Consider the following 26,885-nt stretch of genomic DNA (forward strand, 5'->3'; position numbering starts at 1 on the left):
TTTTACAGGGTCTAAAGAGATTGAACGGTGTATGTATGTGCAGGTTGGAAAAGTACCGAACAAAGGGATAAAAAGGGCTTGGTGGTAATAAATAAAGATTTGAGTCTGCATCAACTTGAGTCCATGTCATGATGCCACAAAATTAGTTTAATTTATTCAGAGTAATGAGAAATAAGTGTTTTAACACCTCACCCCACCCCTCCCTTCTTCCCAGCCTCAACTTCACTCCCAACTTCTCTACCTCCTCCCCCTCAGTGGCATGGAGAGACAGGGAATAGGGGTTGTGGTGAGACAAGGGGGGGGGCACAAAAATCACAAAGTGAAATATATAAACCTTTTGAATCAATTTTAAGTAATGTTAAGCTTGATGGCTTTGTAACAGTAGCAATGGAAAATTACTGAGGTGCATGATTCACAGAGAAAAAGAATAGAGTACAACTAGAGAACATACTGAGAATTCTTGTATAAGATAAACCATTGTAGTTGATGTAGTTTTAGGCCCTTATGACCTCAGTACCAAATGAGTGTAAGAAAAACAGGAAGTAGGGATAAGGAGTATCAAAGGCTGCCAAGAAGTGATGAAGACTGTTGGAAGAAGTAAACGACCCTCAGAGATCACCACCACCTTTCTGCAGGCATGCGGGAAACTTTCTGGAAGATGATGTAATCCATAAGTAGCCTCATGAATATGTATGTATGCCCAGTGGCTATATAAGGATGGCTTGTGTAGCAATACAGGGACATGCGTTAGAAGGAGCTATCCCCCGTGTCTCCCGGCGCCGCAATAAAGAATACCTACTTGAAAACTTTGTTGGCGAGTTTGTTCCTGGAATTTTCTCCGAATCAGTGGTCACTTCATAACACACTAATTCTGCCACTCCTTCCTCCTCAGGGGAGGACTCCTCACACTCTTCCACTGCTGCAGCATGAGATCCCTCCCACAGAAGACCGTTCCTCACCAACTTCTCAAACATGAGTCCTTCCCTCAGGCTGCAGTTCTTCACTAACTGCTCCATCATGGGTCCCTTCCACATGGTGCAGACCTTCAGGAACTGACTGCTTCAGGGTGGGTCTCCCATGGGATCACAAGTCCTGCCAGCAAACCTGCTTGACCTGGGCTCTTCTCACAGCACAGGTCTTGTGAGGAGCCTGCACCAGCACAGCTTCCCCCTGGGTCACAGCTTTCCTTGGGCATCGCACCTGCTCTAGCATGGTTCTCCACAGCCATCCTCTGTCTCTGGCTGCAATTGCTCCTGTGCAATAACCTGTTTCCCCTTAAGTATTTTATCACAGATGCACTACCATGATGCTGGAGCATAATGCTTACTTGGGAAGACAAATGCTATCAACTCCTAAAATCCCCTCCTTCTGTCCCAGCTTTATATGTTGAACATGACATTTTATGGTATGGAATATCCCTTTGGTTGGTTGGGGTCAGCTGTGTTTGTAGTTGCTGCTTCCATATTCACATTACACTTGTTCTTCTATCATAATGAAAAACTTCTATCCCTCTAAGCTAACACAACCACCCACCCACAAACATGGGCCAAGTATACAATTAATTTCAAAAAATTTCCAAATTACAACAGTTGCAAGAAAAAGTGTTATGAAAAAGGCTCTTTAAGAAAAATAAGTTTTAGTGCAGGTAATTTATATTAAAAATATCACTATGCCAACAGAAGTCTTCATTTATTTCTAAGCATTCAAATTATCATTACATATATACCATTTAACTACTTATTTTAACATGAAGATAATTACAGTTAGAAGGCACACATTTCCAGCATCCTCTATGCAGTAGATAGCACCAGAACAAAACATGAAACATTCCACATGGTTAGAAATATGACATTTAAGTTACCAGAATTACAATAATATTTTTTGTTTGTTAAAAGATCACATATGTACATAATTGGGAAATTTCCTTTAACAGAAATATCAAACTTAGTACTGCAGCATAACTTCCATATCAACATCTCTACATAAGAGCAACACTGCACTTGATAGTTTGATTTCACATCACGTATGGTACTTCACATATGGTACTTTGGCACCTCTAAATGTGATATGTTTTTCTTCATAAACTCTGTAGTACGTTTAATTTATATAACATATCACTAACATGACCAGCATAAATAACAATCAAATGCATCTTTTGCCACTTCAATGGGAATGAAAGTAGTGCTTCTACCTCATATTACAGTCTTTCCATACATGCACAATTTTCTTCCATGGACACTTCCACATGCACCCTAATTAACATTTTGTCTGCAATAATCTTTATGAAAACAGCCCAAACAAACTAGTTTTCTTCTCAAATTAGAAAGACTACATAGACAATTAAATGACATTACTACCAACTATTTATTTCAAGATAACATTGAACATGTAAAATTTTTATCAAATACCCAGCACATTAGTCTTCTAAGGTGCAATGAAATCCCTCACAATTAAACACATGCTATTTTGAGCTCATTTGTGCAACTGACTAGTCTCTTAGTTACTTTTTGTAGGACTGTCATGCAGATGTTCAGACTGGTTCAGGTAAAATATATGATATTTTATCATTATTGCATGTAGAAATATAACTGGCAGATGGAAAACTATTTTTAAACACAAAATAAAATCAAACCGCCCCAAATTTTCTCAATTATTATAAACTCAGCAAGGGTGTTATCTATAAGAGGAACTAGTAGTTCTTGGCTAATAAATACTAATTTGGATTTGTGAATGGGTGAAATCTGGTTGCAAAATTTCAGATATAAAGGAAAATCATATATACATACAGCAAATAAAAAATAAAAAAAAAAAACACCACACACCACCAAAACCACCACACACCTAGCACCTGTTGATAGTAATCTAAAGCAATTTATTTAATTCACTCACCTGTGAGAATTTTAGCATATATTTCATATTTATTTGGTCCAAATACCCCTAACATGCCATTAAGAGTCACTCAAAATATTGTGCCTAAAAACGCAGCTGTTACCACAAAACATCTCTTCACCCTTTTATTTAGCCTCAAGCAGCTCTTACAAACCTCATATTTCCTGAGCTATACAAAACCAGATCTTAACTTTATTTGAAACATTTCAACAAAAGACAAGTTAAAAAGCAGCTGGAGGTATCTGACATTATATTTAAAGGAAATAATATATATTTAAATTGATGAAGTGGCTCTTCCTCACCCCTCAATATCCATTTGTATTGAATTATATACTCTGAGGCACAGTAACAGTTTGTGTATGACACTTAGCAGAAGAGGACTTCCATGCATGTCTGCAATATAAACAATTATATTAGCATATTCCAAAATTAAACAAATCCTGTTTACAAATACAAAATTTCAAAAAATACATTAAAATTAAACATCAAATGGAAACGTTACAGACAAACCAGTACATTGTACATTCACTACATAGTCTTGAAATGTCAATTTTCATGAAGCTGTTTTTTCCTTCTATTAACTGATTAAGTCAGAAAAACTGTTCTCCAATTGTGCCAACATGCATTTCTTCACTGTAGTTATAATGTCAGCTACCTTCAATCTTACACCATTAACTTCTGTACTGGCATGCCCCTTCTCTCTCCAAGTTTTACTCAAACATCATATTCTCCCTTTATTACAGTTTGTGACACCTACCACAAAGGCTTTCAACTGGGGCTGCATCTAGTCTAACAGATTTTCCACTGGACAGAAGCTTCTCTTAAAGAAGCAGCTTCCTCACTAACAGACAAACTAAGTTTGCTAGGGCTGTGACCCACTATATACCAGCGCTCTGAAAAGTAGGGTTGATTGAAGAATAAGGTGGATTGAAGAATGGGGTTGATTGAGCAACAGGGTTGTAAATAAGTAACCTCAAGAACCTTGGGCTTTGTTAGCAACTATAGAGAAAATGAAAATTACTAAGATAAGCTTTGCCAGAACCATCTGGTGATTACTGATATAACAATGATCCTAAAACAAAAGTGATGAAGAAATAACCACCGGGGGTCCAAAAGCCCACTAACCACATTTCTGTATGCATACAGGAGGCACTGTCTAAGAAGTATGATGTAATGTATGTAATCTAATAAATATGTATGTTTAAGGACAACATAATCACAGCCTGTTTGATGCCTGGCAGAGACACGCTTGGAGGAGCTATCCCCCGTGTCTCCCGGCGCTGCAATAAAGAATACCTGCTTGTCAACTTAAAACTTTGTTGGCGAGTTCCTGGAGTTTTCTCCAAATAAGCTCCATTGTAAGCACTAAGTATCTTCTGTACAAAAGATAAACCAGGTGTGCACACGTAAGCCACACAAAGAAAACTAAGTTAAATAGCTTAGGCAGGCAGCACAGACAGGTCAGAAGCATGAAAGCCAGACTTTTTGGCTAAAGTAATTTTAACCCCATTTAACAGGTGTTACAGCCTAGTTTAAGTGTCACTGTTTACACAATACTCAAATGAACAAAAGCCCTACAAAGACAGGTTAACTGTTCTTTTCTACAAAGTAACTAGTCAGTATGCATTCAAGAATGAATTTAATGCAAAGCTTGAGAAGGGTACCTAACTAATAATCACATCCAGAGCTTCTGAATACTATCTTACTCCAAGATATATATCTATTACTGTAAAAGTTTATGCATCACATTTTAAATCTAGGATCCAAGAATAAAGGCTAACTAACTGTATTTTCTAAATCAAGCAAACTATAGTAAAATGGAAAGAATGTGGCTTCTGTTCAAGTATTACTGTTTAGTGTAACACTTTATGCAAGTAACACAAAAAAGTCTGTATACTCAGGACTGTTTACATCTGAATAAATACAGTAAATTAGCAAATGCAGTATTTAAAATTATCTACAAAAATGTGTTTTACCAGGTATTCACTGCCTGTATCAAGTCTTAAAGCAGAAGGTTGCCAGGGCAAAACCTAAAAGTATGAATTACTTTTTTTTTTTCCCTAAAAATCTCTGCAGAAAACAAATTTATATTAACAGTTAACTAAACTGAAACTAACGACTAAAGCTATTAGGTAGCCTTATCAGCAAACGCCTTCAGTCAACAGGCCATAAACACCTATGCTTTACATATTTGATTTATTTTATACCATAAGGTAAAAGCAACACGTTTCCTTTTAGTATACACATATAGTCTCACTCAGAATATGCTGCTAATGCACTTAAAAAGTATCTTTCTTACAAATTGTTTTGTAATCCAAATATACAATAACTTGGGAATCTGTACTTTAGAAAACAAAAGCTAATGTAAGAAGACCACTTAAAACAACTGAAATCATAAAGGTTTCTATATGGCTCTGTATTTACAGTTTTCTTACTGCATCATCAATATCAGAAATTTGTTCCTTCAGCTGGTTCCACTGTTCTGGATTTAGAGAAATACCTGAAATACATTAAAAAAATAAAATACTTAGGACAAAAAGAGAATTGTATAATTGCATAATTACTGTCAAGGATGGTTTCATACACAAAGTCTATGTCACAACTATTAATGTTTAAGCTACATCAAATGTAACAAACATCTCTGTTACAAAGGTAATCTACTCATTTAGAACACTAAAGCTAAGATCTTAAATTAAACTGATCTCTGGACAAGTTAAACTTGCAAAGAAAACAAGTGCAGCATAACTAACTCCTTCACAAGTGTTAGACTAAACACAGGAAGTGAAATACAGCTCTGGCCTTGATAGAAGGAAGCACACAAGAAATGTAGAAAGTATCTTGCATTCTTGTTGGCTCCTAAAAGCCATACTTCCGTGGACTGAACTTCTATGCACTTTTAAAGTACCATAGTTTGGGGTGGGGGTCTCCCATGTCTTAAAGCACTGTGAATAACACCATCATGGTTTAACCCAGGCTGGCAACTAAGAATCACACAGCCACCTGCTCATTCCACTGTGGGATAGGAAAGAGAATTGGTAAAACAGTAAAAACCAGCAGAGATAAGAACAGTTTTTAATTGAAGTAAAATAATAGTAATGAAAAGAGAGGGGAATAAAACCAGAGAAAAAACAAGTGATGCACAGTACAACTGTCTACCACCCACTGACCAATACCCAGCCCACCAGTAAGTAGCAATTGGTGGCTCACAGGCAACTCCCCCCAGTTTCTATACCAAGCATGACATGGTGTGATATGGAATATCCCTTTGGTTAGTTTGGGTCAGCTGTCCTGGTTGTGCTCCCTCACAGCTTCTTGTGCCACTCCTCACTGACAGAGCATGAGAGAGAGAAAAGTCCTTGATCAGGGTAAGTGCTACTTAGCAACACACTGATGTTTTAGTTATCAGCCTTATTCTCAGACTAAAGCCAAAACACAGCACTGTACCAGCTACTAGGAAGAAAATTAACTCTATCCCAGCCAAAACCAGGACAAGCATATAGTATAAGTAACATTTTGGAGACTATTTCACTCTCTAGCATTCACAAACAAACATGGAAAATACTTTTTTTTTTCACTTTAAGTTCCCTATAGTTTCTAATGACATTCAATCAATAATTATTCAATGGTCCACAACCTATCTCTTCAGTTATAAGTTTGTACTTGCTCAAGTCCAGGCACAATTTTCCTTTGTGCTTTAGTCTCTTGATTCTTTCCCTAAAATCTCTATGCCAGCTCTATGAATATACAGACTCACAGGCCTACCTCTGTTACTACATACCCCCACTCTCCCAGTGATTAGACTGCAGAAGCTATTCTAAACAGTTTTCCACCCGTCTTTAGAAAGCAGGCTTCATAAGAAAACAGGCCAGACGTGCTAGCAATTATTAAGGGACCAAATGTCATTATGATGCCCCTGAACATATCGGATAAACTGCTGTCCTGGGATCAGTAGTAGCAGTCATTTTGCTCCTTAGTAGCTGGTGCAGTGCTGTGATTTTGACTTGAGTCTGGGAACAGTACTGACAACACACCAATGCTTTTTGCTCTTGCTAAGTAATTTTTACTCTGACCAAGGACTTCCTCAGCCTCATGCTCTGACAGGGAGGAAGGTAATCCAGGAGGAAGCAGAGACAGAACACCTGACCCAAAGTGGCATTCCATACCACAGCACACCATGCCCAGTATATAAACGGACTGGACTTACCTGAAAAGGCTGAATTGCTGCTCGGATCAGCCTGGGTATCAGTCGGGGGTGGTGAGCAATTGTATTTTCTCCCCTTGTTAATTTCCCTTATTATTACTATTGGTGGTAGTAGTATTAGTTTTGTATTATACCTTAGTTACTGGACTGTTCTTATCTCAATCCATGGCAGTTACATTCTTTCAATTCTCTCCTGTTGCTCCAGGAACAGCGGGAGGAAGGGGGGGGAGTGAGGGAGCGGCTGCCTGGTTCTGAGTTACTGGCTGGGCTTAAACCACAAAGTACTTTGTGGCAACCAATGTGGAGCATGAAGGGTTGCGATAACTACAGATCTGACCAGAGTGTATCTAATCATATGTGTGATAAGCATTCAGTGTTTCAGATCAATAGTCACTCATCACAATGTTGATTTATTTGCTCTCAGAGTCATTGTGTTTGGTCTTACAGTTTCAGCATGTCATTCCTTACAGCCAGTAATTGCTGTTTCAGTGTTTATTGGCTGGGGGGCCTGGGCTAAGGTTATTGTTTCACTGTATATCATAATGACTTGTAATACAGTAGACTCACAGATCATGAAACTGATCTGGTTTGCGTTCCCAGTGTGGTCATCACCTCTGTATTTTGGGAGACATTTAATGGAATTTTATAGCAATTACACATCTTTTTCACATCTTTTTTTTTTTTTAACTCCTCAGGCGGTCAACCTATGAAGGAGACATTCGCTTACACCCCCTGCTCCCCCAACTGTGCTGTTTACAGCAGCATTTGAGAATTCTAAAGGTTTTGGATGGCTTCTGAATACCCCTGAGACCTGCCTGCTGCTTGTGCTGGGAATCAGCATGTTGCTACACATACAGCGTTTTACCCACGGCCATCCCACCCTGAGAAAGCCCTATTTTATCTGATCTCAAAAGTTAAGCAGGATCAGGTTCAGGTCTAGCCTAGGATTAGATAACGATATAGGAGGACCAAGAGATTTTCGCCAAGGCGGGACTGTCATGAGTGACAGGGTGCATAGGATCATATGGTCAAGTACTTGGGCCAGTGGGCCCCTCCAGTGCTTTGGAACTTCACCCCTGAATAAGTGAAAAATCTGGAAAAATTAGCAGAACACTTCAACGAGTTGTGCTGTCATTCTGCAATACCAAAGAGGGATAACTTGCTGCAACATGCCAGGGCTTGGCCTATGCCTACGGAGCCCTGCTCGACGCTATCCAGCGTCACAACTTACACAGAGCGCACCATCATCATATGCCCACTCATTGACATTAATGACCTGGAATGAAGAAGCACCACCAACAGTGAAGTGACTTGTCAACTCCAAGAGTTGGAAGGGCTGTGATTGTCTTCAATCATTTCAGCTGGGGAAAACTGTCCCAGGAGTTCAAACAACTGAGAAACGACCTATCCGATCTATCCAGCTCCCCACGTGTACCAACCTGTGTCTCAGCTATTAACAGAAAGTGCCCTACTGCCCAAGAAAGAAGACAGAGGAGGTACATGCCACTGGGCACCCTCCTATGGTTTTACCTGCAGGATCACGGAGAAGACAGGAGAAAGCTGGATGGAAAACCTACCTCAGCTCTGGACGAACGGGTGCATGAATTGGAGAACGGTCAAGGATGATCCTCCCACAAAAGTTGCTGCTCCAGTCTATGGTGAGCAGTTTCCCAAAGAGATGGGAAGAGTTGATTTTACTCCAAATCCTGGGATAAAGAATACTAACCCCTTTCTACAAGACTTAAGTGGACAATCTTATGATCACTATTAGAGAGACACTGCCTCCAGCCAGGCGGAAGAGAGGGACAATTAGGTTTACTGGACTGTGTGGATCAGATGGCCTGGCACATCAGTTCCACAGGAGTACAAAGCTCTAGTAGAAACCTGTGCACAGCATATCCTGACAGCATCAAACTATCAAGGGGTGGAACCAATTTGTATTTCTGGAGTGACAGGAGGATGCCAAGAGTTGACAGTATTGGAGGCTGAAATCAGCCTGACTGGGAGGAAGTGGAAATAGCACCCTACTGTGACTGCTTCAAATGTTCCATGCACCCCTAGCACAGACTCCAGAGAGAGTACTTCAAAAACCCACAAGGGTACCAATGGCCTTTTGGTATAACTACCTTGGAGACACAGGAAATTAAGCAGCTGGCCACATTGCTGGTCTCTCAGAGGATTCTTTTGTTGTGGGGTTGCTGAAGGTCAAAAAACAAGTGCCAATTGCAACCACAACAGTGTAACCGCGGCAAACCAAGGCTCCCCATTTCCCATCCATATGCCGATCCATAGACTGGAGAGCCAAGGAGTGATCAGTAGGATCCATTTAAAAGTCTGACAGAGAGTGGAGACCAACAGTAGACTATTGTGGCCTGAATGAAGTCACACCACCATTGAGTGCTGCCGCACTGGACATGCTAGAACTTCAATATGAGCAGGAGTCAAAGGCAGCCAAGTGGTATGTCACAACTGACATTGCCAATGCACTTTTCTCAATTCCTTTGGCAGAGGAATGTAGGCCACAGTTTGGTTTTACTTGGAGGGGCATCCAGTACACTTGGAACCGACTGCCCCAGGGGTGGAAACATAGCCCTAACATGTGCCATGGTAGACTGCATCCAGACTACAGTAGAACAGGGGCAAGCTCCAGAACACCTGAAATACATTGATGACATCATCACATGGGGTGATACAGCAGAAGTTTTTGAGAAAGGGAGGAAAATAATATAAATCCTGCTGAAGGCCAGTTTTGCCATAAAATGGAGGAAGGTCATGGGACCTGCACAGGAGATTCAACATTTAGGAATAAAATGGCAAAATGGATGGTGCCAGATCCCCACAGATGTGACCAACAAGATATCAGCAATGTCTCCCCCAACTAACAAGACAGAAACACAAACTTTCTTAGATGTTGTGAGGCTCTGGAGAATGCACATTCCAAATTACAGTTCGATTGTAAGCCCTCTCTATCAAGTGAGCCAGAAAAATGATTTCAAATGGGGCCCTGAGTAACAACAAGCCTTTAAACAAATTAAACCAGAGACCGTTCAGACAGTAGCCCTTGGACCAGTCCGGACCAGGCCAGATGTAAAAAATGTAGCGTATACCGCAGCCAGGGAGAATGGTCCTACTTGGAGACTCTGGCAGAAATCTCCAGAGGAGACTCCAGGTCTACCCCTCTGCTTTTGGAGTTTGGGATACAAAGGATCTGAGGCCAGCTATACCCCAATAGAGAAAGAGATACTGGCAGCCTATGAAAGGGTTCGAGCTGCTTCGGAAGTGATTGGCACTGAAGCACAGCTCCTCCTGGCACCCCGGTTGCCCCTGCTGGGCTGGATGTTCAAAGGCAGGGTCTCCTCTACACATCATGCAACTGATGCCACTTGGAGTAAGTGGGCTGCACTAATTACACAACAAGCTCAAATTGGAAATCCCAGTCGTCCAGGCATTCTAGAAGTCATCATGGACTGGCCAGAGGGCAAAGATTTCAGAATACCACCAGAGGAGGAGGTGATGTGTGCTGAAGAGGCCCCACCATATAATAAACTGTCAGAAAGTGAAAAGCAGTATGCCTTGTTTACTGATGGCTCTTGCCGTATTGTGGGAAAGCATCGGAGATGGAAGGCAGCTGTATGGAGTCCTGGACGACAAGTTGCAGAAACTGCTGAAGGGGTGGGAGAAGCGAGTCAGTTTGCCAAGGTGAAAGCCATCCAGCTGGCATCAGACATTGCTGAATGAGAAAAGTGGCCAGTACTTTATACTGACTGATAGATGGTGGTAAACGCCCTGTGGGGTGGTTGTAGCAATGGAAGCAGAGCAACTGGCAACGCAGAGGTAAACCCATCTGGGCTGCTGCACTGTGGAAAGACATCGCTGCTTGGGTGCAGAACCTGGTGGTGAAGGTACATCATGTAGATGCTCATGTACCCAAGAGTTGGGCCACTGAGGAACATCAGAAAAACCAACAGGTGGATAAAGCTGCTAAGATTGAAGTGGCTCAGATGGACTTAGATTGGCAACATAAGGGTGAATTATTTTTAGCTGGTGGGCCCATGACACTTCAGGCCATCAAGGCAGAGATGCAACATATAGATGGGTTCCTGATTGAGAGGTGGACTTCACAATGCTCACTGCTGCCCAGGTGTTGTGGTTTAAGCCCAACACTAACTCAGAACCACACAGCCACTTGCTCCCTTCCTCCCTTCTCCTCACACTCCTGGAGGAGCAAGAAGGAAAATTGAAAGAATGTAACTCCCACTGGTTGAGATAAGAACAGTCCAGTAATTAAGGTATAATACAAGACCCATACTACTACCACCACCAAAACTAATGATGATAAGGGAAATAATGAAAGGAGAGAATACAATTGCTCACCACCAAACCGTACCCAGCCTGACCTGAACAGGGATCTGGGCCTTCCAGGTAACTCCTCCCAGTTTATATCCTGGGTATGACATGCTGTGGTATGGAATACCCCTTTGGCTAGTTTGGGTCAGGTGTCCTGTCACTGCTTCTGCCCAGCTTCCCCTCCTCCCTGGCAAAGCATGAGACTCAGAAAGTCCTTGATCAGAGTAACAGTGGAAACAGTGCTGATAACACCTATCTTTTTCATTGTTGCTAAGTAATGCTTATGCAGAAGCCAGGCAGAAGCAGTGACAGGACACTGGCCTGGATTACTGGACTGTTCTTATCTCAACCCATGGGAGTTACTTTCTTTTGATTCTCCTTCTTGTCCCTCTAGGAGCAGGGGGAGGAAGAAGTGGGGGAGCGAGCAGCTGCATGGTTCTGAGCTACCAGCTGGGCTTAAACCAAGACAACTGCATGCAATTTCAACCTGCTGTTGGAAACAATCTGACACAGCAATTCTAAATTAGTGTAAGATATGAAAAAAAAATCCAACATCTCAACTGTTCATACTGTTTTTAGGATAGCTAGATAAGGGGCTCAAGCGCATCAATGGAACATTAGACTCGTACTGTATCAGATTATTATTAATCTTAATAAAATTCAGATATGGTTATCAATGTTACAAAACCATCTATCACATAATTTTTTGACTTGGCATACCCATCAAGTTTCATTGTAGTTTACCACTCAATCTGCACATACTTACAATTTCCACCTCAAAATACAGCCTTTTAAAGTCCTTAGATGTTGGAGTAATCATTTTTGTTAAGTAGCAGCAACAAATCCAAACCAAGAAATTTTCCTTTACAGTACTGGTACAGCTTTTCATACAAACCTGGTATCAATGGTTATTGAAGAGCTGTTGAAAACATTTCTCAATCTCTCCAAACATCTATTTGCTCCTGGACATACTAGGAAAATGTAACAGACCTTATGCCGTTTCTAAATTAAAATGTTTTCCATCTCCAGGACAGGATGTTCCTTACCTCTGTCCTTGGTGCAATATGAAAAATTATTTAAAGTAAGCTTTTCTACAGAAACAACACAACATTAAGAACTACCATTGCAACTATCCTCACATCCTTGTCTTGCAGGTAGCAGAGCTTTGAAAATGGCTCAAGTAAAAGCATGCCATAATAGGTAGCTATGGGAATAGCAATTAAAGGTACAACGGCTTATTTTGTGTTGCAGATTAGAAGCACAGTACCAAAACTTGAGCACTTAATGTATTTTCACCTGAACATCTTGATTTAAAAAAAAAAAAATTAGCCACATTAAGTATTTGTTTTTTTAATCTAAAATTTGATAGAAATTGAAGATATTTAAAAGAAATTACCATTTTATAAAAAACAGATAACAAATAATTTCAGTGACTTTTGATATAAGAAACCCAAAAGCAAGAAATTGGGTTAAGTTAATCAATGGAAAAATGTATGGCTACGTATATAACTTCCATACCAAATTTGCTTGTGTTTGTTGCCTTTTCCTTTATAAATCACAAGGTATCCATTTAGGAAAACAGACTCAAGCCAACAAAAACATTTTGTTTCTGTTCATAATCTACAGACAAAACTAATCATTTGTCAAATTATAAAAAAAAAAAAAGTTGAAGTACTCAGAATATCAGGTATAAAAAACCTGAAAAACTAGAGTTCTCCAGCAAACCACAGACAATGTTTTAATACAAAAAGAACATGAATTAGAACAATACCTTTTCTGCCAGGCTTCATTTCACCTTCTTGATCCATCCAATATTCTCTAATATCAATTAAGACTTTCCCTTTAAAGTCACGAACACTTACATACCTCATTTTGCCAATCTGTAAAACAAGGATATCTTTTAGATATTTTATGTATTTGGCCTGGGTTACCAGCTGGGCTTAAACCACTACAATTCTACAGCATTCACTTTTCCCAGCAATATCAGACTTGGACATGTGACATCACATACTACAACTTATTTTAAACACCAGAGAAGCAACTAGATCAAGGGCTTAATCCAGAGTACTTTGCAATTCATTAAATACTTTCACAGCACTACGCATTTAATGTTCAAAAATAAGGTGTGATGTCACAGTAGCAGAGTTCTTTCAGACCAAACTTGGTACCATGCCCAAAACCATCAGCACTACCGGCAAGTGATAACCTAAAAAGCCTACAGGAACAACATTTCTTGGTTTTACCCTATAACACTTTGGTGACTTTTAAAGTCGCCTATAAACCAGCTTCAAATAGTAGTACTCCACAACATTTTAATTATTTTTTTTTTTAAGGTCTATCAAAGAAAATTAGGGCACTGCCAAGTAATTCCAGATTTGCTCCAAGAAATAAAACTCGATACAATATAGCAGATCAATGCTGCAAATACAGCAAAAGGATTTAGGATTTGACTATTAAAGATAAGACTACATATCTTAATTCAACTACATCAAGGGAAGCAACAATAATAAAAAGTCCACATCATTTACTTAGTAAGTCTACCTTAAATGTAGACAGTTCCATATGAAAACAACAAAATTACATTAGGTTTTACACCACTGTCTAGATTTCAGGTGAATGCTCATATTAAATTTCAAATGTTTAGTTGAACTCTATGCAAAACAGTTCATAGAATCATAGAATAGTTGGGGGTAGAAAGGACCTTAAGATCATCTAGTTCCAACCCCCTGCCATGGGCAAGGATGCCTCACACTAAACCATGTAGCCCAAGGCTCTGCCCAACCTGGCCTTAAACACTACCAGGAGCATTTACCACTTCTTTGGGCAACCTGTTCCACTGCCTCACCACCCTCACAGTAAAGAACTTCCTCCTTATATCTAACCTGAACTTCCCCTGTTTCAGTTTGAACCCATTGCCTCTTGTCCTATCACTACAGTCACTGATGAAGAGTCCCTCTCCAGCATCACTGTAGGCCCCCTTTATATACTGAAGGTTACCATGAGGTCTCCACACAGCTTCTCCAAGCTGAACAGCCCCAATTTTCTCAGCTTGTCTTTATATGGGAGGTGCTCCAGCCCCCTTATCATCCTCGTGGCTCTCCTCTGGACATGCTCCAATAGCTCCATGTCCTTCTTATGTTGAGGACACCAGAACTGTACACAGACTGCAGTTTGCAAACCTCAACCAAAATACAGGTTTAAGTAAATAAATGTTCCTTGAAGTTCAGTTACCCGCAGTGCTGTTCACACAGCAGCTGACAGTCCTAGAATCATTTCACTGGACACCTTGGTATCTCTGTAACCACATTAGTGTTCCAAAAGCTGTACTGATTTATAGCAGGGTAGTTACTACAGTTCAAACTTCATAGACAAGTTCATATGCTTTTTATTAAGCATCACAGCTCCTCAGATATACTATTCTATTGAATTAAATCAGAAGACATGAAAAATACTTTTTCCAGGTTTCCATTTCTTCGAATAAAATGTACTTAGAATAAAAAAACTGTCTAGGCTTTTTTTTCCACAGCTATACAACTAGATGACTCTTGAGTTTCAGCAACCATCTTCTTTACTGTTTTTCCCTATTTCCAGTTTGCCTTGATTAAACTGTATACATACTGTAGAAGTAGAAACATCTATTTCTTAGCTTATAACTATATATATAGCATCCGAAACAGCACAATAAGTTAATATAAACTCCTAGAAGAGAGAGTCCTGGGAACAGCCAAGAACTGCAAAAAACCAAACATATACCATTGGAATCACAGGAACATGGTGGGATGGTTGCTATGACTGGAGTTTTGGAATGGAAGGTTACAGGTTTTTTAAGAAGAACAGGCCGGGCAGATGGGGGAGGAGATGTAGCTATTTATGTCAATGATAAGCTGAAGAGTATGGAACTCTGCCTGGGGACAAGCGATGGGCCAACAGGGACATGATATCATTGGCATCACAGAAACATGGTGGGATGGCTCCTATGACTGGAGTGTTGGAATGGAAGGTTACAGGCTTTTTAGAAAAGACAGGCCCGGCAGGCAGGGAGGGGGAATTGCTATTTATGTTAGGGATAGGCTGGAGAGTATGGAACTCTGTCTGGGGACAGGTGAGCAGTTAACAGAGAGTTTGTGGGTTAGGGTCAAAGGGAGAACTGTGATGGGGGACATTTCTATGGGGGTCTGCTACAGGCCACCCAGTCAGGAGGACTGCACGGATGAAGCAGTCTATAGGCATATAGGAGCAGCCTCATGCTCACAGGCCCTTAGCCTCATGGGGGACTTCAACCACCACAATATCTGGTGGAAGGAGAGCACAGCACAAGCAATCCAGGAGGTTCCACAATGTGGAAGACAACTTCCTCTTGCAGGTGGTAGAGGAGCCAACAAGAAGCGCCATGCTTGACCTTATGCTAACCAGCCCCTCCCTGCTGGTTATGGGCTGGGAATGTGATGATGCAAGATGATCCTCATGGCAGCAAGAAGGGCACACAACAAGATCACTGCCCTGGACTTCAAGAGAGCAGACTTCAGCCTCTTCAGGAACCTGCTCAGTAAGGTCCCATGGGAAAAAGCCGGGGGGTGGGGTGGCAAGAATGCTGGATAATATTCAAGGATCACCTGCTGCAAGCTCAGGAACCTTGTGTCCAGACAACAACGAAATGGAGCAAGAAGGCCAGGGGGCCTCCATGGATGGACAAGGAGCTGCTGAGGAAACTCGGAAGGAAAAAAGAAGCTTACAAAAGGTTAAAGTGAGGACAGGTAGCCTGGGAAGAATGGGCCATTGTCTGGGAAGCTAGGGATCAGGTCAGGAAAGCTAAGGACTACTTAGAATTGAGTCCAGCCAGGGATATTTAAGATAACAGGAAGGGTTTCTATAGGTATGTTGTTGCCAAAAGAAAGACTAGGGATATTGTGGGCCCTCTCCAGAAGGAAACAGGAGACCTGGCTACACTGGATTTGGAGAAGGCTGAGGTTTTCAGTGACTTCTTTGCCTCGGTCTTCAATGGCAAGTGCTCCAGACATGCTACTTAAGTCACTGAAGAGCACCTACAGTGATGGTGGAGAGGGACTCTTCATCAGTGACTCTAGAGATAGTACAAGGGGCAATGGGTTCAAGCCTAAACAGGGAGATTCAGGTTAGATATAAAGAGGAAGTTCTTCACTGTGAGGGTGGTGAGGCACTGGAACAGGTTGCTCAAGGAGGTCATCAATGTTCCATTCCTGGCAGTGTTCAAGGCCAGGTTGGACAGAGCATTGGGCAACATGATTTAGTATTAAGTGCCCCTGTATGGCAGGGGGTTTGGAACTGTATGAACTTATGGTCTTTCCCAAACCTAACCATTCTATGATTTAGCACATTAATTCTGAAACTTAGGTTGTCAATAATGCATTTCACAATATGTCACCTTCTAGAGCATCATAAGCATTATCTACTTTTAGAAGTCGATGATAGGTAAAGACATTACAACTTATTTCAAGTAAAAAACCAAACTCAACCCAAACTTAAAACAAAAAATACCCACCCAAACCCAAGAAGTCACTTGCAACAGAGATCATTTTACTACCATGGGGAAGCAGAAAGGAGAATTGCTAGTATTACTAGTAGTTCTAATAGAACAAACAAAACCGTACCTAAAAAATTAACACACATAAACTGATATAGCATGAAAAGAAACACAAAGCTTCACAGAACACAATATAGATTTAAGCATTTTGTTGTTAAGCAACTAAAAGGCAAATGGAATAAGGAAAACTGATAGTTTAGGTCAAGGCAATATTGAAATATTTTTTTTCCTGTATTATACTCAACACTGGAAGAATCCTGCTCTTATCAGATTAATACAGGTCCCCTATTGTCTGTTTTTAGTAACTTTATTATATCAGGTCAAAAAGAAATCGGAGCACAAATACTTTTGATTTTATTTCAAATAAAAGGGGTTTCGGGGTGGTTTTTGATGTTTGGTTGGGATTGGTTTTTTGGGTTTTTTTTTGGTTGGGTTTGTGGTTGTTCCCCATGTCCCCCCCCCCCATCAGGTGAGCATTAAAAATTTTAACGATTTTCCCCAGGCCTGGAATTTCTGAACCTATTACAAGCCTAGCATAAAGGCTATAATGTAGGATTGTTTGTTTTTTTTTTGTTTGTGGTGGGGGTTTGCTTGGGGTGTTTGTTTGGTTTTTTTTTAGTTCTGACGGCAGTTCACCTCATTAGGTATAGAAGATACTACCTCATTTTTCCTACATGGATCAAAGCATACCCCAACAGAACTAAAAATATAAATATTCTTCTTTCAAAGTGGAAGTCCAGGCATTGATGCCCAGAGTCATAAATTGAAGCTCTCCCCCCATGAAGAGGAAAGGGAGAATCTATACATTAAAACCAACCATCCTGTACTACAGTGTCAGTTAAGCAGGCCTTCTCTCTAGATATGGGGTGGTTTTTTTCCACATTACTTTGCACAGCTACCGCCTAAAACCATTTCTTCTGCCTTAATGCAGAGATCACATTATTAGGCACCTCTTCCATAGCCTGTCAAAAACTTAAGATTCAAAGCCTCTAAGAATTTAGGTTCCTTTCTTATCCTTTGCCCCTTTCAAGCTAGCTATTCACAGACATTTCTCAAATCTTGATTCACAACCCTAAACAAGGTAAATCCGAGATAAATATATTCTTCCACAGCTTTCAGCACACATTGGTACTGCCTTAGCTAACCCTGGGAGCTACAATACTCTAACTCACAAATGGGTCATGCTACTGAAAAATATACATTCATCCCATCTTAAAATTAAGGACAACATAAAAAATTGCAATCCCTTGGGATTAGTAGTAGGGGACTCTACTTTGAAAGACACAGAGGCACCCAACTATAGGCCTGACCCAGTCTCAAGGGAGGTGTGTTGCCTACCAGGGGCTCAGATCAGGGATGTTGCAGAGAGGCTGCCTGGTCTAGTAAGTCCCAATGACTATTACCCACTTCTACTTATCCATGTGGGTCCTAGTGATATAGAGAGCAGTAGCCCACTGATCATCAAGAAGGACTACAGAGCCCTGGGAGAGGTAGTTAGGGGCTCTGGAGCTCAGAGAGTCTTTTCATCAATTCTCCAGGATAAAGGGGAGGAACTTAAAAAGGCTAGGTGGATTTACCAGGTTAATAAATGGTTAAAAGGGTGGTGTCATAGTCAGGGGTTTGGGTATCTAGAACATGGGACTCAACTTAGGAGGCTAGGTCTACTGGGGGCTGGTGGAGCTGGCCTGAAAAGGAAGGGGAAGAACAGTTTTAGGAGGAGGCTTGCCAGGCTGGTCAAGAAAGCGTTAAACTAGATGTGTTGCGGGAGGGAGGCATCATTCCATCCCAACACACCCAGTCAGTTGCCAGCACCTATAAAAAAATGCTCAGAGCAATGTAGAGATATTCCAGCTGCCCCAGCCAATGAGCCAGCTTCATTTGGAGCTCGGCTCAGATGCCTCTATACAAATGCCCGTAGCATGGGGAACAAAAAAGAAGAATTAGAGATGTGTGCACGTCTACAGGGGTATGATATAAAAGGTATCACAGAAACATGGTGGGAGGGCTCCTATGACTGGAGTGTTGGAATGGAAGGTTATAGGCTCTTCAGAAAAGACAGGCCCGGCAGGCGGGGAGGAGGAGTTACTATTTATGTTAGGGATAGGCCAGAGAGTATGGAACTCTGTCTGGGGACAGGTGAGCAGTCAACAGAGAGTTTCTGGGTTAAAGGGAGAACAGCTATGGGAGACATTACAGTGGGGATCTCTTACAGACCGCCTGGTCAAGAGGATGCTGTGGATGAAGCGCTCTAAAGAAAGGTAAGAACAGCCTCACACTTGCAAGCCCTTGATCTCATGGGGTACTTCAATCACCCTGAGATCTGCTGGAGCGACGGTACGGCCAAGCACAAGCAATCCAGAAAGTTCCTCGATTGTGTGGAAGACAACTTCCTTCTGCAAGTAATAGAGGAGCCAACAAGGAGAGGTGCCATGCTTGACCTCATGCTCACCAACAGGGAGGGGCTGGATGGAAATGTGACACTCCAGGGCAGCCTTGGTTGCAGTGATCATGAGATGGTAGAGTTTCAGATCCTCCGGACAGTGAGAAGAGCATGCAGCAAGCTCACTGCCCTGGACTTCAAGAGAGCAGACTTTGGCCTCTTCAGGAACCTGCTTAGTAAGGTTCCATGGGAAATAACCCTAGAGGGCAGGGGGGCCAAAGACTGTTGGTTGACAGTCAAGGATCACCTGCTACAAGCTCAGGAGTGTTGCATCCCAACTAGAAGGAAGTGCAGCAGGAGGGCCAGGAGAACTTGGATAGATAAGGAGGCGGCTGAGGAAACTCTGAGCAAAAAAAAGAGGCTTATAAAAGGTGGAAGCAAGGACAGGTGGCCTGGGAAGAATACAGGGATGTTGCCTGGGAAGCTAGGGACCAGGTTAGGAAAGCTAAGGCTCAGTTAGAATAAGAATTAAACTTGGCTAGGGATGTGAAAGATAACAGGAAGGGATTTTATAGGTACGTTGCAAATAAAAGGAACAGACTAAGGACAACGTAAACCCCCTCCAGAAGCTATCAGGAGAACCAGCTACCCTGGATTTGGAAAAGGCTGACCTTCTTAATGACTTCTTTGCCTCAGTCTTCACTGGCAAATGCTCTGACCACACCACCCAAGTCCTAGAAGTCAGAACTGCGAGAATGAAGACCTTGGGCCCATTATAGAAGATCTGGTTCGAGACCATCTTAAGAACCTGAACGTACACAAGTCCATGGGAGCTGGTGAAATCCATCCATGGGTCCTGAAGGAGCTGGCAAATGAAGTTGCTAAGCCACTGGCCATCATATTCAAAAATATCATGGCAGTCAGGTGAAGTTCCCAATGACTGGAAAAAGGGAAATATAACCCCCATTTTCAAGAAGGGGAAAATGGATGACCCAGGGAACTACAGACCAGTCAGTCTCACCTTTGTGCCTGGCAAAATCTTGGAGCAGATTCTCCTGGAAGGCATGTTAAGGCACATGAAAAACAACAAGGTGCTTGGTGACAACCAGCATGGCTTCACTAAGGGGAAATCCTGCCTGACCAATTTGGTGGCCTTCTACGATGGGGCTACAGAACTGATGGACAGGGGTAGAGCAGTTGATGTCATCTACCTGGACTTCTGCAAAGCGTTTGACACTGTCCCACAGTGCCTTGTCTCCAAATTGGAGAGACATCAATTTGATCGATGAACCACTCGGTGGATAAAGAACTGGCTGCATGGCCACATGCAAAGAGTTGTGGTCAATGGCTCAATGTCCAGCTGGAGACCAGTAACGAGTGGTGGCCCTCAGGGATTGGTGTTGGGACTGGCCTTGTTCAACATCTTTGTTGGCGACATGGACAGTGGGATTGAGTGCACCCTCAGCAAGTTTGCCTATGACACCAAGCTGTGTGGTTCGGTTGATACACTGGAGGGAAGGAATGCCTTAACACACTTGTGAGGTGGGCTGATACCAACCTTATGAAGTTCAACTAAGGCACATGCAAGTTCCTACACTTGGGTCCAGGTAATCCCAGGCACAGCTACAGGTTGGGCAGAGAAGAGATTCAGAGCAGCCCTGCAGAAGATCTGGGGGTGTTGGTTGATGAGAAAATGAACATGAGCCTCCAGTGTGCGCTTGCAGCCTGAAAAATCCAACCGTATCAACCGGGCTGCATCAAAAGGAGCATGACCAGCAGGTCGAAGGAAGTGATTCCATCACTCTACTCTGCTCTTGCAAGTCCTCACTTGGAGCGCTGTGTGCAGTTCTAATGTCCTCAGCATAAAAAGGACATGGAACTGTTGGAACAAGTCCAGAGGAGGGCCACGAGGATGATCAGGGTGCTGGAGCACCTCCCATATGAAGACAGGCTGAGAAAGTTGGGATTGTTCATCCTCAAGAAGAGAAGCTGTGTGGAGACCTCATAGCAGCCTTACAATATCTGAAGGGGGCCTATAAGGATGCTGGGGAGGGACTCTTCATTAGGGACTGTAATGATAGGACAAGGGTTAATGGGTTACAACTTAAACAGGGGAAGTTTAGACTGGATATAAGGAGGAAGTTCTTTACTGTGAGGGTGGTGAGACACTGGAATGGGCTGCCCAGGGAAGTTGTGAATTCTCCATCCCTGGCAGTGTTCAAGGTCAGGCTGGACAGAGCCTTGAGCAACATGGTTTAGTGCAAGGTGTTCCTGCCCATGGCTGGGGGGTTGAAACTAGATGATCTTAAGGTCCTTTCCAACCCTAAGAATTCTAGGATTCTATGTTCAGTGAGAAAATTATGCATCATAAAGAAATAAGCAAAATTTAATTCCAAGACACTGTCTTATAAGACAGAAGCCAAGTTGCCCTTAACCTAAATAGGAATGAAGAGCCCATAGTTTAGTTTCCAAGAGGAGCCCTAATAATAAAAACAAAATTAAGAAAAAAAATCCATGTAAAAGACTGTTCTGATCTAAGTATTTACAGTATACTCATGGCAAGTACTGTATTTACAAACAAAATGAGACAAAAAACAGACCCAGAGAGTTACCATGGGCAGAAGCATGACAGAATCAATTGCTAGAACTTGGATTCTTTTGCTCAGAAATAGCATTAGGTTTTAGCAGAGTATCTCATCTGCATGCTGGAATCATAAGCTCCTTTAGTCAAGGCTTCAGGAGACCAAACACTATAATCAGACTGCGTCAGAAAATTTCTACTGAATATCATGTAAATTATTACCTTAACCAGGCTTTAAGAGAGTCACCAATTTTACCTGAAACATATTCTCATTTCTGTCACTGCTTTGCTTAGAAGCAGCTGTGCCTTTGGAACTTTCACCAGTCTTTTGTTTCTTTACAGGCTTTTCTGGAGCTGCTTGCTTTTTCCGCTTTACCTTGGAGCAAAAATAAAAATGCATGAAGCACAACTAATTTTATTGAAGTTACAAAAAAATATTTTGCAAGTTAAAGTTTATATTAGAAGTCACAAAATAATGCTATGCAATACCCGTTATCACATTCCTTCCAATACTGTACATTTAGATGGGGGGGGGAATATGGATCAGTCTTCAAATGACCCTATTTCTGTTCCCAGTCAAGTTTACCATTATACCTTAGCTTTAAAGATAACTGAATTAGAATACAAGGATCTGGAAATCAAATCTGACAGAGAATAATAAAAATATTTTTTATTTCATCCGTCCAAACTCTGTTTATAGCATGATAAATCAAACATGTTTTTAAAATATTCAGATATCACCTGTAAGTCAGATTACTTTCCTAGCAGATGCTAAAGTTATTTTCACTAACATTTCTATAGTAACCATGCCCCACTCAAGTAAAGAGTATTAGAAAAATACCAAAAATTAGTCTCACCTGCTAGAATCATACTGTAGATAACCTCTTTTAAAGACAAACAGTTCTAACAAATATTGGAGGCAGTCATAAGAAAAAAAAAACAAAACCAAAACAACCCAACAACAAAGCCAAACAACTTCACTGCTCACTGAAGCAGACTGTTAGACTATGTCCCTTCAGGAATACAATTTGGAAAAAAACCCAACCAAACAAAAACCTTACAACAATAACAGAACAAAACCCACTAAACAAACACCCCCCCCGACCATTTCTTCTTATGGTAATATTTGACAAAACACCTGATTTGGTAAGTGTATCCAAGTCACATTTGGATCAATTTAGTAAAGCAGACAGCCTCCTCAAATACTGCACTAAAAGACTTGGTGTCTGCATTACCACCCAGCATTTCTTAAAAGATAAGTTTACTGTCATATTCAACTTTTATTCGTAACGACTGGCATATAAAACAGCTTTTAAGTGAGAACTAACAGACAGTATTACAGTAAAGGTAAGAATCTGACACAGAATCATAGAAGAGTTAGGGTTGGAAAGGACCATAAGATCACCTAGTTCCAACCCCCTGCCATGGGCAAGGATGCCTCACACTAAACCATGTAGCCCAAGGCTCTGTCCAGCCTGGCCTTAAACACTACCAGGAGCATTTACCACTTCTCTGGGCAGCCTGTTCCACTGCCTCCCCACCCTCACAGTAAAGAACTTCCTCCTTATATCTAACCTGAACTTCCCCTGTTTCAGTTTGAACCCATTGCCTCTTGTCCTATCACTACAGTCACTGATGAAGAGTCCCTCTCCAGCATCACTGTAGGCCCCCTTTATATACTGAAGGTTACCATGAGGTCTCCACACAGCTTCTCTTCTCCAAGCTGAACAGCCCCAATTTTCTCAGCCTGTCTTTGTATGGGAGGTGCTTGAGCCCCCTGATTATCCTCATGGCCCTCTTCTGGACTTGCTCCAATAGCTCCATGTCCTTCTTATGTTGAGGACAACAGAACTGCACACAGTACTCCAAGTGGGGTCTCACAAGAGCAGAAGGTAGTAGTTTTATCACTTGCCACAGAGCAGCAAAGAATTCTAGGAAGCTTGTGGCTAGATAGACACCATACAAAAAAAAAAAAAAGGAAACAAACCAAAACCCAACAAACAAACAAACCCTTAGAAAAGGAAATGCAAGTTAAGGAAAAAAAAGTTTACTGCAAAGCAAAATCATCTACCCAATCCCTAATCTTGGAGGGTGGGTTTTGATTGGTTTTGTTGTTGTTTTAGGGTTGGGAGGGGTGTTTTTTTAAGTGCCTGTAAATCATGGAATGACATGCATTTTGTGACATAAAGCTTGTCAAATTCCCTAACCCCAGCCTGAAACATAAGTGTTAATACAGTAGTTATAAACTGCATATAATGTTCACCTTTTTGTCAACTTCACTATCTGAATCACTATCTGATGAGCTTGAAGACACAAGTTCCTTTGACTTAGGCATTCTAGGAAGAGAAAGATATCATGAGAACATTATACAATAAATACATCCCATTATGGCTAGAAAGCCATCTTCAAACCCGTTTGTAAAGACTCATCTTATTCAACCCACCCCTGCCCCCGAAGACTTTCCTGACTTTTCATAGAAGCTTTAAGACACCCTGCAGATATGATTTCAAACACCCTTCCCTCTTATATCTCTTCCCCAGTTTCATAAAATCCCATGTACGGTAGAAACCATCATGTAAAAAAATATAATACTGTCCTCCAGTTGAATTGTCAATATTACATTCATAAATATAAGCAATTATGGCCCCAGCATTATCTATATTCTTAAAAGTATTTCACCTAGTCGAATTTGCAAGCAACAGCTGCACTATAACCATACATGAAGTTAGAAATTTCCATCAATAATACAAAAGTCTGAAAAACCATCTTGAATTACAGTGAACTACAGTACTACAGCAGCTTTACCACAGTCACTAGAGTCCATTCATTTGCCAGACAAACGTTCAATTTTCCCCAAATGCATGCTGTCAGGTGTGCTTCTACATCTCTCTAGTATGTAAATATGTGGTTAGATATAGCAGTTGAGCATCTTGCCTGCTACTAGAAGCTCTTTGTAACAAATAAATAGCTCATTTGTTCCTTGAGAAGAAAAATAACCATCACAGGGTGAAACTGTATAAACTAAACTACACCTTGGAAAGGGCAACAAAAGAACCACATCTCAGCAAAGAAAAACAAATACCAGCCTTTTTAAACTGGCAATGAAATAAACAATTTGCAAAGAAAAAAAACAGAATTGGATTAATACTAATGGATCAATGTAGGGCAAATTCCGTTGTAATAGTTTGGTGCACAACGATAGAAGCTGTAGTAGTGAAAATGAAACAGGGTATGGGAAGCACACCTAAGCCACGCTGCAGGATGGAGGCAAAAGAGAGCTGGAATGGGACATCACAAAAATAAGTACAGCCATACCATGACATCAGGAAACCAAACAATAAAAAACTGATATGCGAAGGCACCAGCAGAGGATAACCCCAGAGTCCGCATCAGCATGAGGAAACAACAATATGGAGGAAAGTGGGGGCCGAAACTGGAGGAAAAAGAAATGGGGTGTCGTAGGTGCCCTTTGGGAGAAACTGTCAGAGCGTAAGGAGACATCGAAGCACCAGGGAGAGAAAGAGAGTGGAATGAGACAGACCAAACGGGGTCGAGAGAAAGGAAGATGAAAAAGACATGAGAGTACGAAGTAGGAATACCAGGTAGGCTGATCACAGCCGCCATTTTCCTCCCGTCTTACTCTTTTCTAAGGCTCATATTACCCCTAAAGAGAAAGGGGCAAGGGCCCGATAGGGGGGCGCAAGCAAGGATGCCCAGGCCCTCCTGGGGCAGAGTAGCAGCAAAAAGGATATAAGACACCGACAGCGACAAACACACAGACAGACACATAAATAAATAAATAAAGAAAGAAAGAAAGAAAGAAAGAAAGGGAGGGAGCCGCGCAGCTCCTCACCGCCATTTTCTTACTCAGTCAAATCCTCTTTTCTACCTCCCCCAACACAGCAGCGACTCCTCCCACCCCAGGTCCGCTCGACAGCAAGACATTCTTCCCACAAAACATAACAGGGACTCGAGAAAAAAAAGGGAAAGCTTCACCCCACGCGGACCCAGCGTACCTCTCCTGCTCCAGGCCAGGAGACACCAAACCCCCAACAGCTGACAGTAGAAGACAGAGAAAACGGCAGCGGCCCCAACAGGGCACAAGGAAAAAAAAAAAAAAAAAAAAAAACAACAAAAAAATAACCCAAAAACTTACATCCTACTCCACACCACAAGAAAAACAGAAGTGACGCACCGTGAAATCGAACCCTTACCCTGTACCACGTTGGAGGGGGCGGAGGGAGATGTTTAAAGAAGCCACGTCCCTTTCTTACTCATCTTACCTCCCTTGCCCCGGCTGAGGCAGCAGAAAAAATAAAACAAAAAGTCTCCTATGGGGATAGTTCTTGCATTCGCCGCTTCATGCCAATTGAGGGAGCCTGTGGGGCTGACAGTAGTATCCTGCCCACAGACCAGATGCATGCCCTCTACTCAGGGGCTGTGAGAGTGGGACAGAAGGAATCGTAGAATGATAGAATCAACTAGATTAGAAAAGACCTTTAAGATCATCAAGCCTCATTACCTCAAGACTGCCAAGACCACTGCTAAAATAAGTTGGATTTATTTTTCTTTTCTAAAAGTGCTTTGAGAGCAGACTTTGGCCTCTTCAGGAACCTGCTTAGTAAGGTTCCATGGGATATAGCCTTAGAGGGTAGGGGGGCCCAAGACCGTTGATTGATATTCAAGGATCACCTGCTACAAGCTCAGGAGTGTTGCATCCCAACTCAAGGAAGTGCAGCAGCAGGGCCAGGAGACCTCCTTGGATGGATAAGGAGCTGCTGAGGAAACCTTGAGGGGAAAAAAGAGGCTTATAAAAGGTGGAAGCAAGGATAGGCAGCCTGGGAAGAATACAAGGATATTTTCCAGGAAGCTAGGGGCCAATTTAGGAAAGGTAAGGCTCAGTTAGAATAAGAATTAAACTTGGCTA

General features: G+C 41.7%; 1 protein-coding gene across 1 annotated transcript; it reads right to left on the reverse strand.

Moving 5' to 3' along the window:
* Nucleotides 1–5,068: 5,068 nt before the first annotated feature.
* On the reverse strand, nt 5,069–26,095 carry LOC133281584 (activated RNA polymerase II transcriptional coactivator p15). Its single transcript, XM_061477312.1, has 5 exons — nt 25,975–26,095; nt 24,222–24,294; nt 22,215–22,334; nt 13,209–13,317; nt 5,069–5,389 (listed from the first exon to the last, which is right to left on the reverse strand). Exons 2-5 carry the CDS (start codon nt 24,291–24,293, stop codon nt 5,310–5,312), a joined length of 381 nt encoding a protein of 126 aa, XP_061333296.1. The 5' UTR covers nt 24,294; nt 25,975–26,095; the 3' UTR covers nt 5,069–5,309.
* Nucleotides 26,096–26,885: the final 790 nt, after the last annotated feature.

The sequence above is a fragment of the Pezoporus flaviventris genome, unplaced genomic scaffold, assembly GCF_033815535.1.
Source record: "Pezoporus flaviventris isolate CSIRO_AGI_PZ_B2104156 unplaced genomic scaffold, CSIRO_AGI_Pfla_v1 ptg000103l, whole genome shotgun sequence".
In the NCBI taxonomy this organism is placed as follows: Eukaryota; Metazoa; Chordata; class Aves; order Psittaciformes; family Psittacidae; genus Pezoporus; species Pezoporus flaviventris.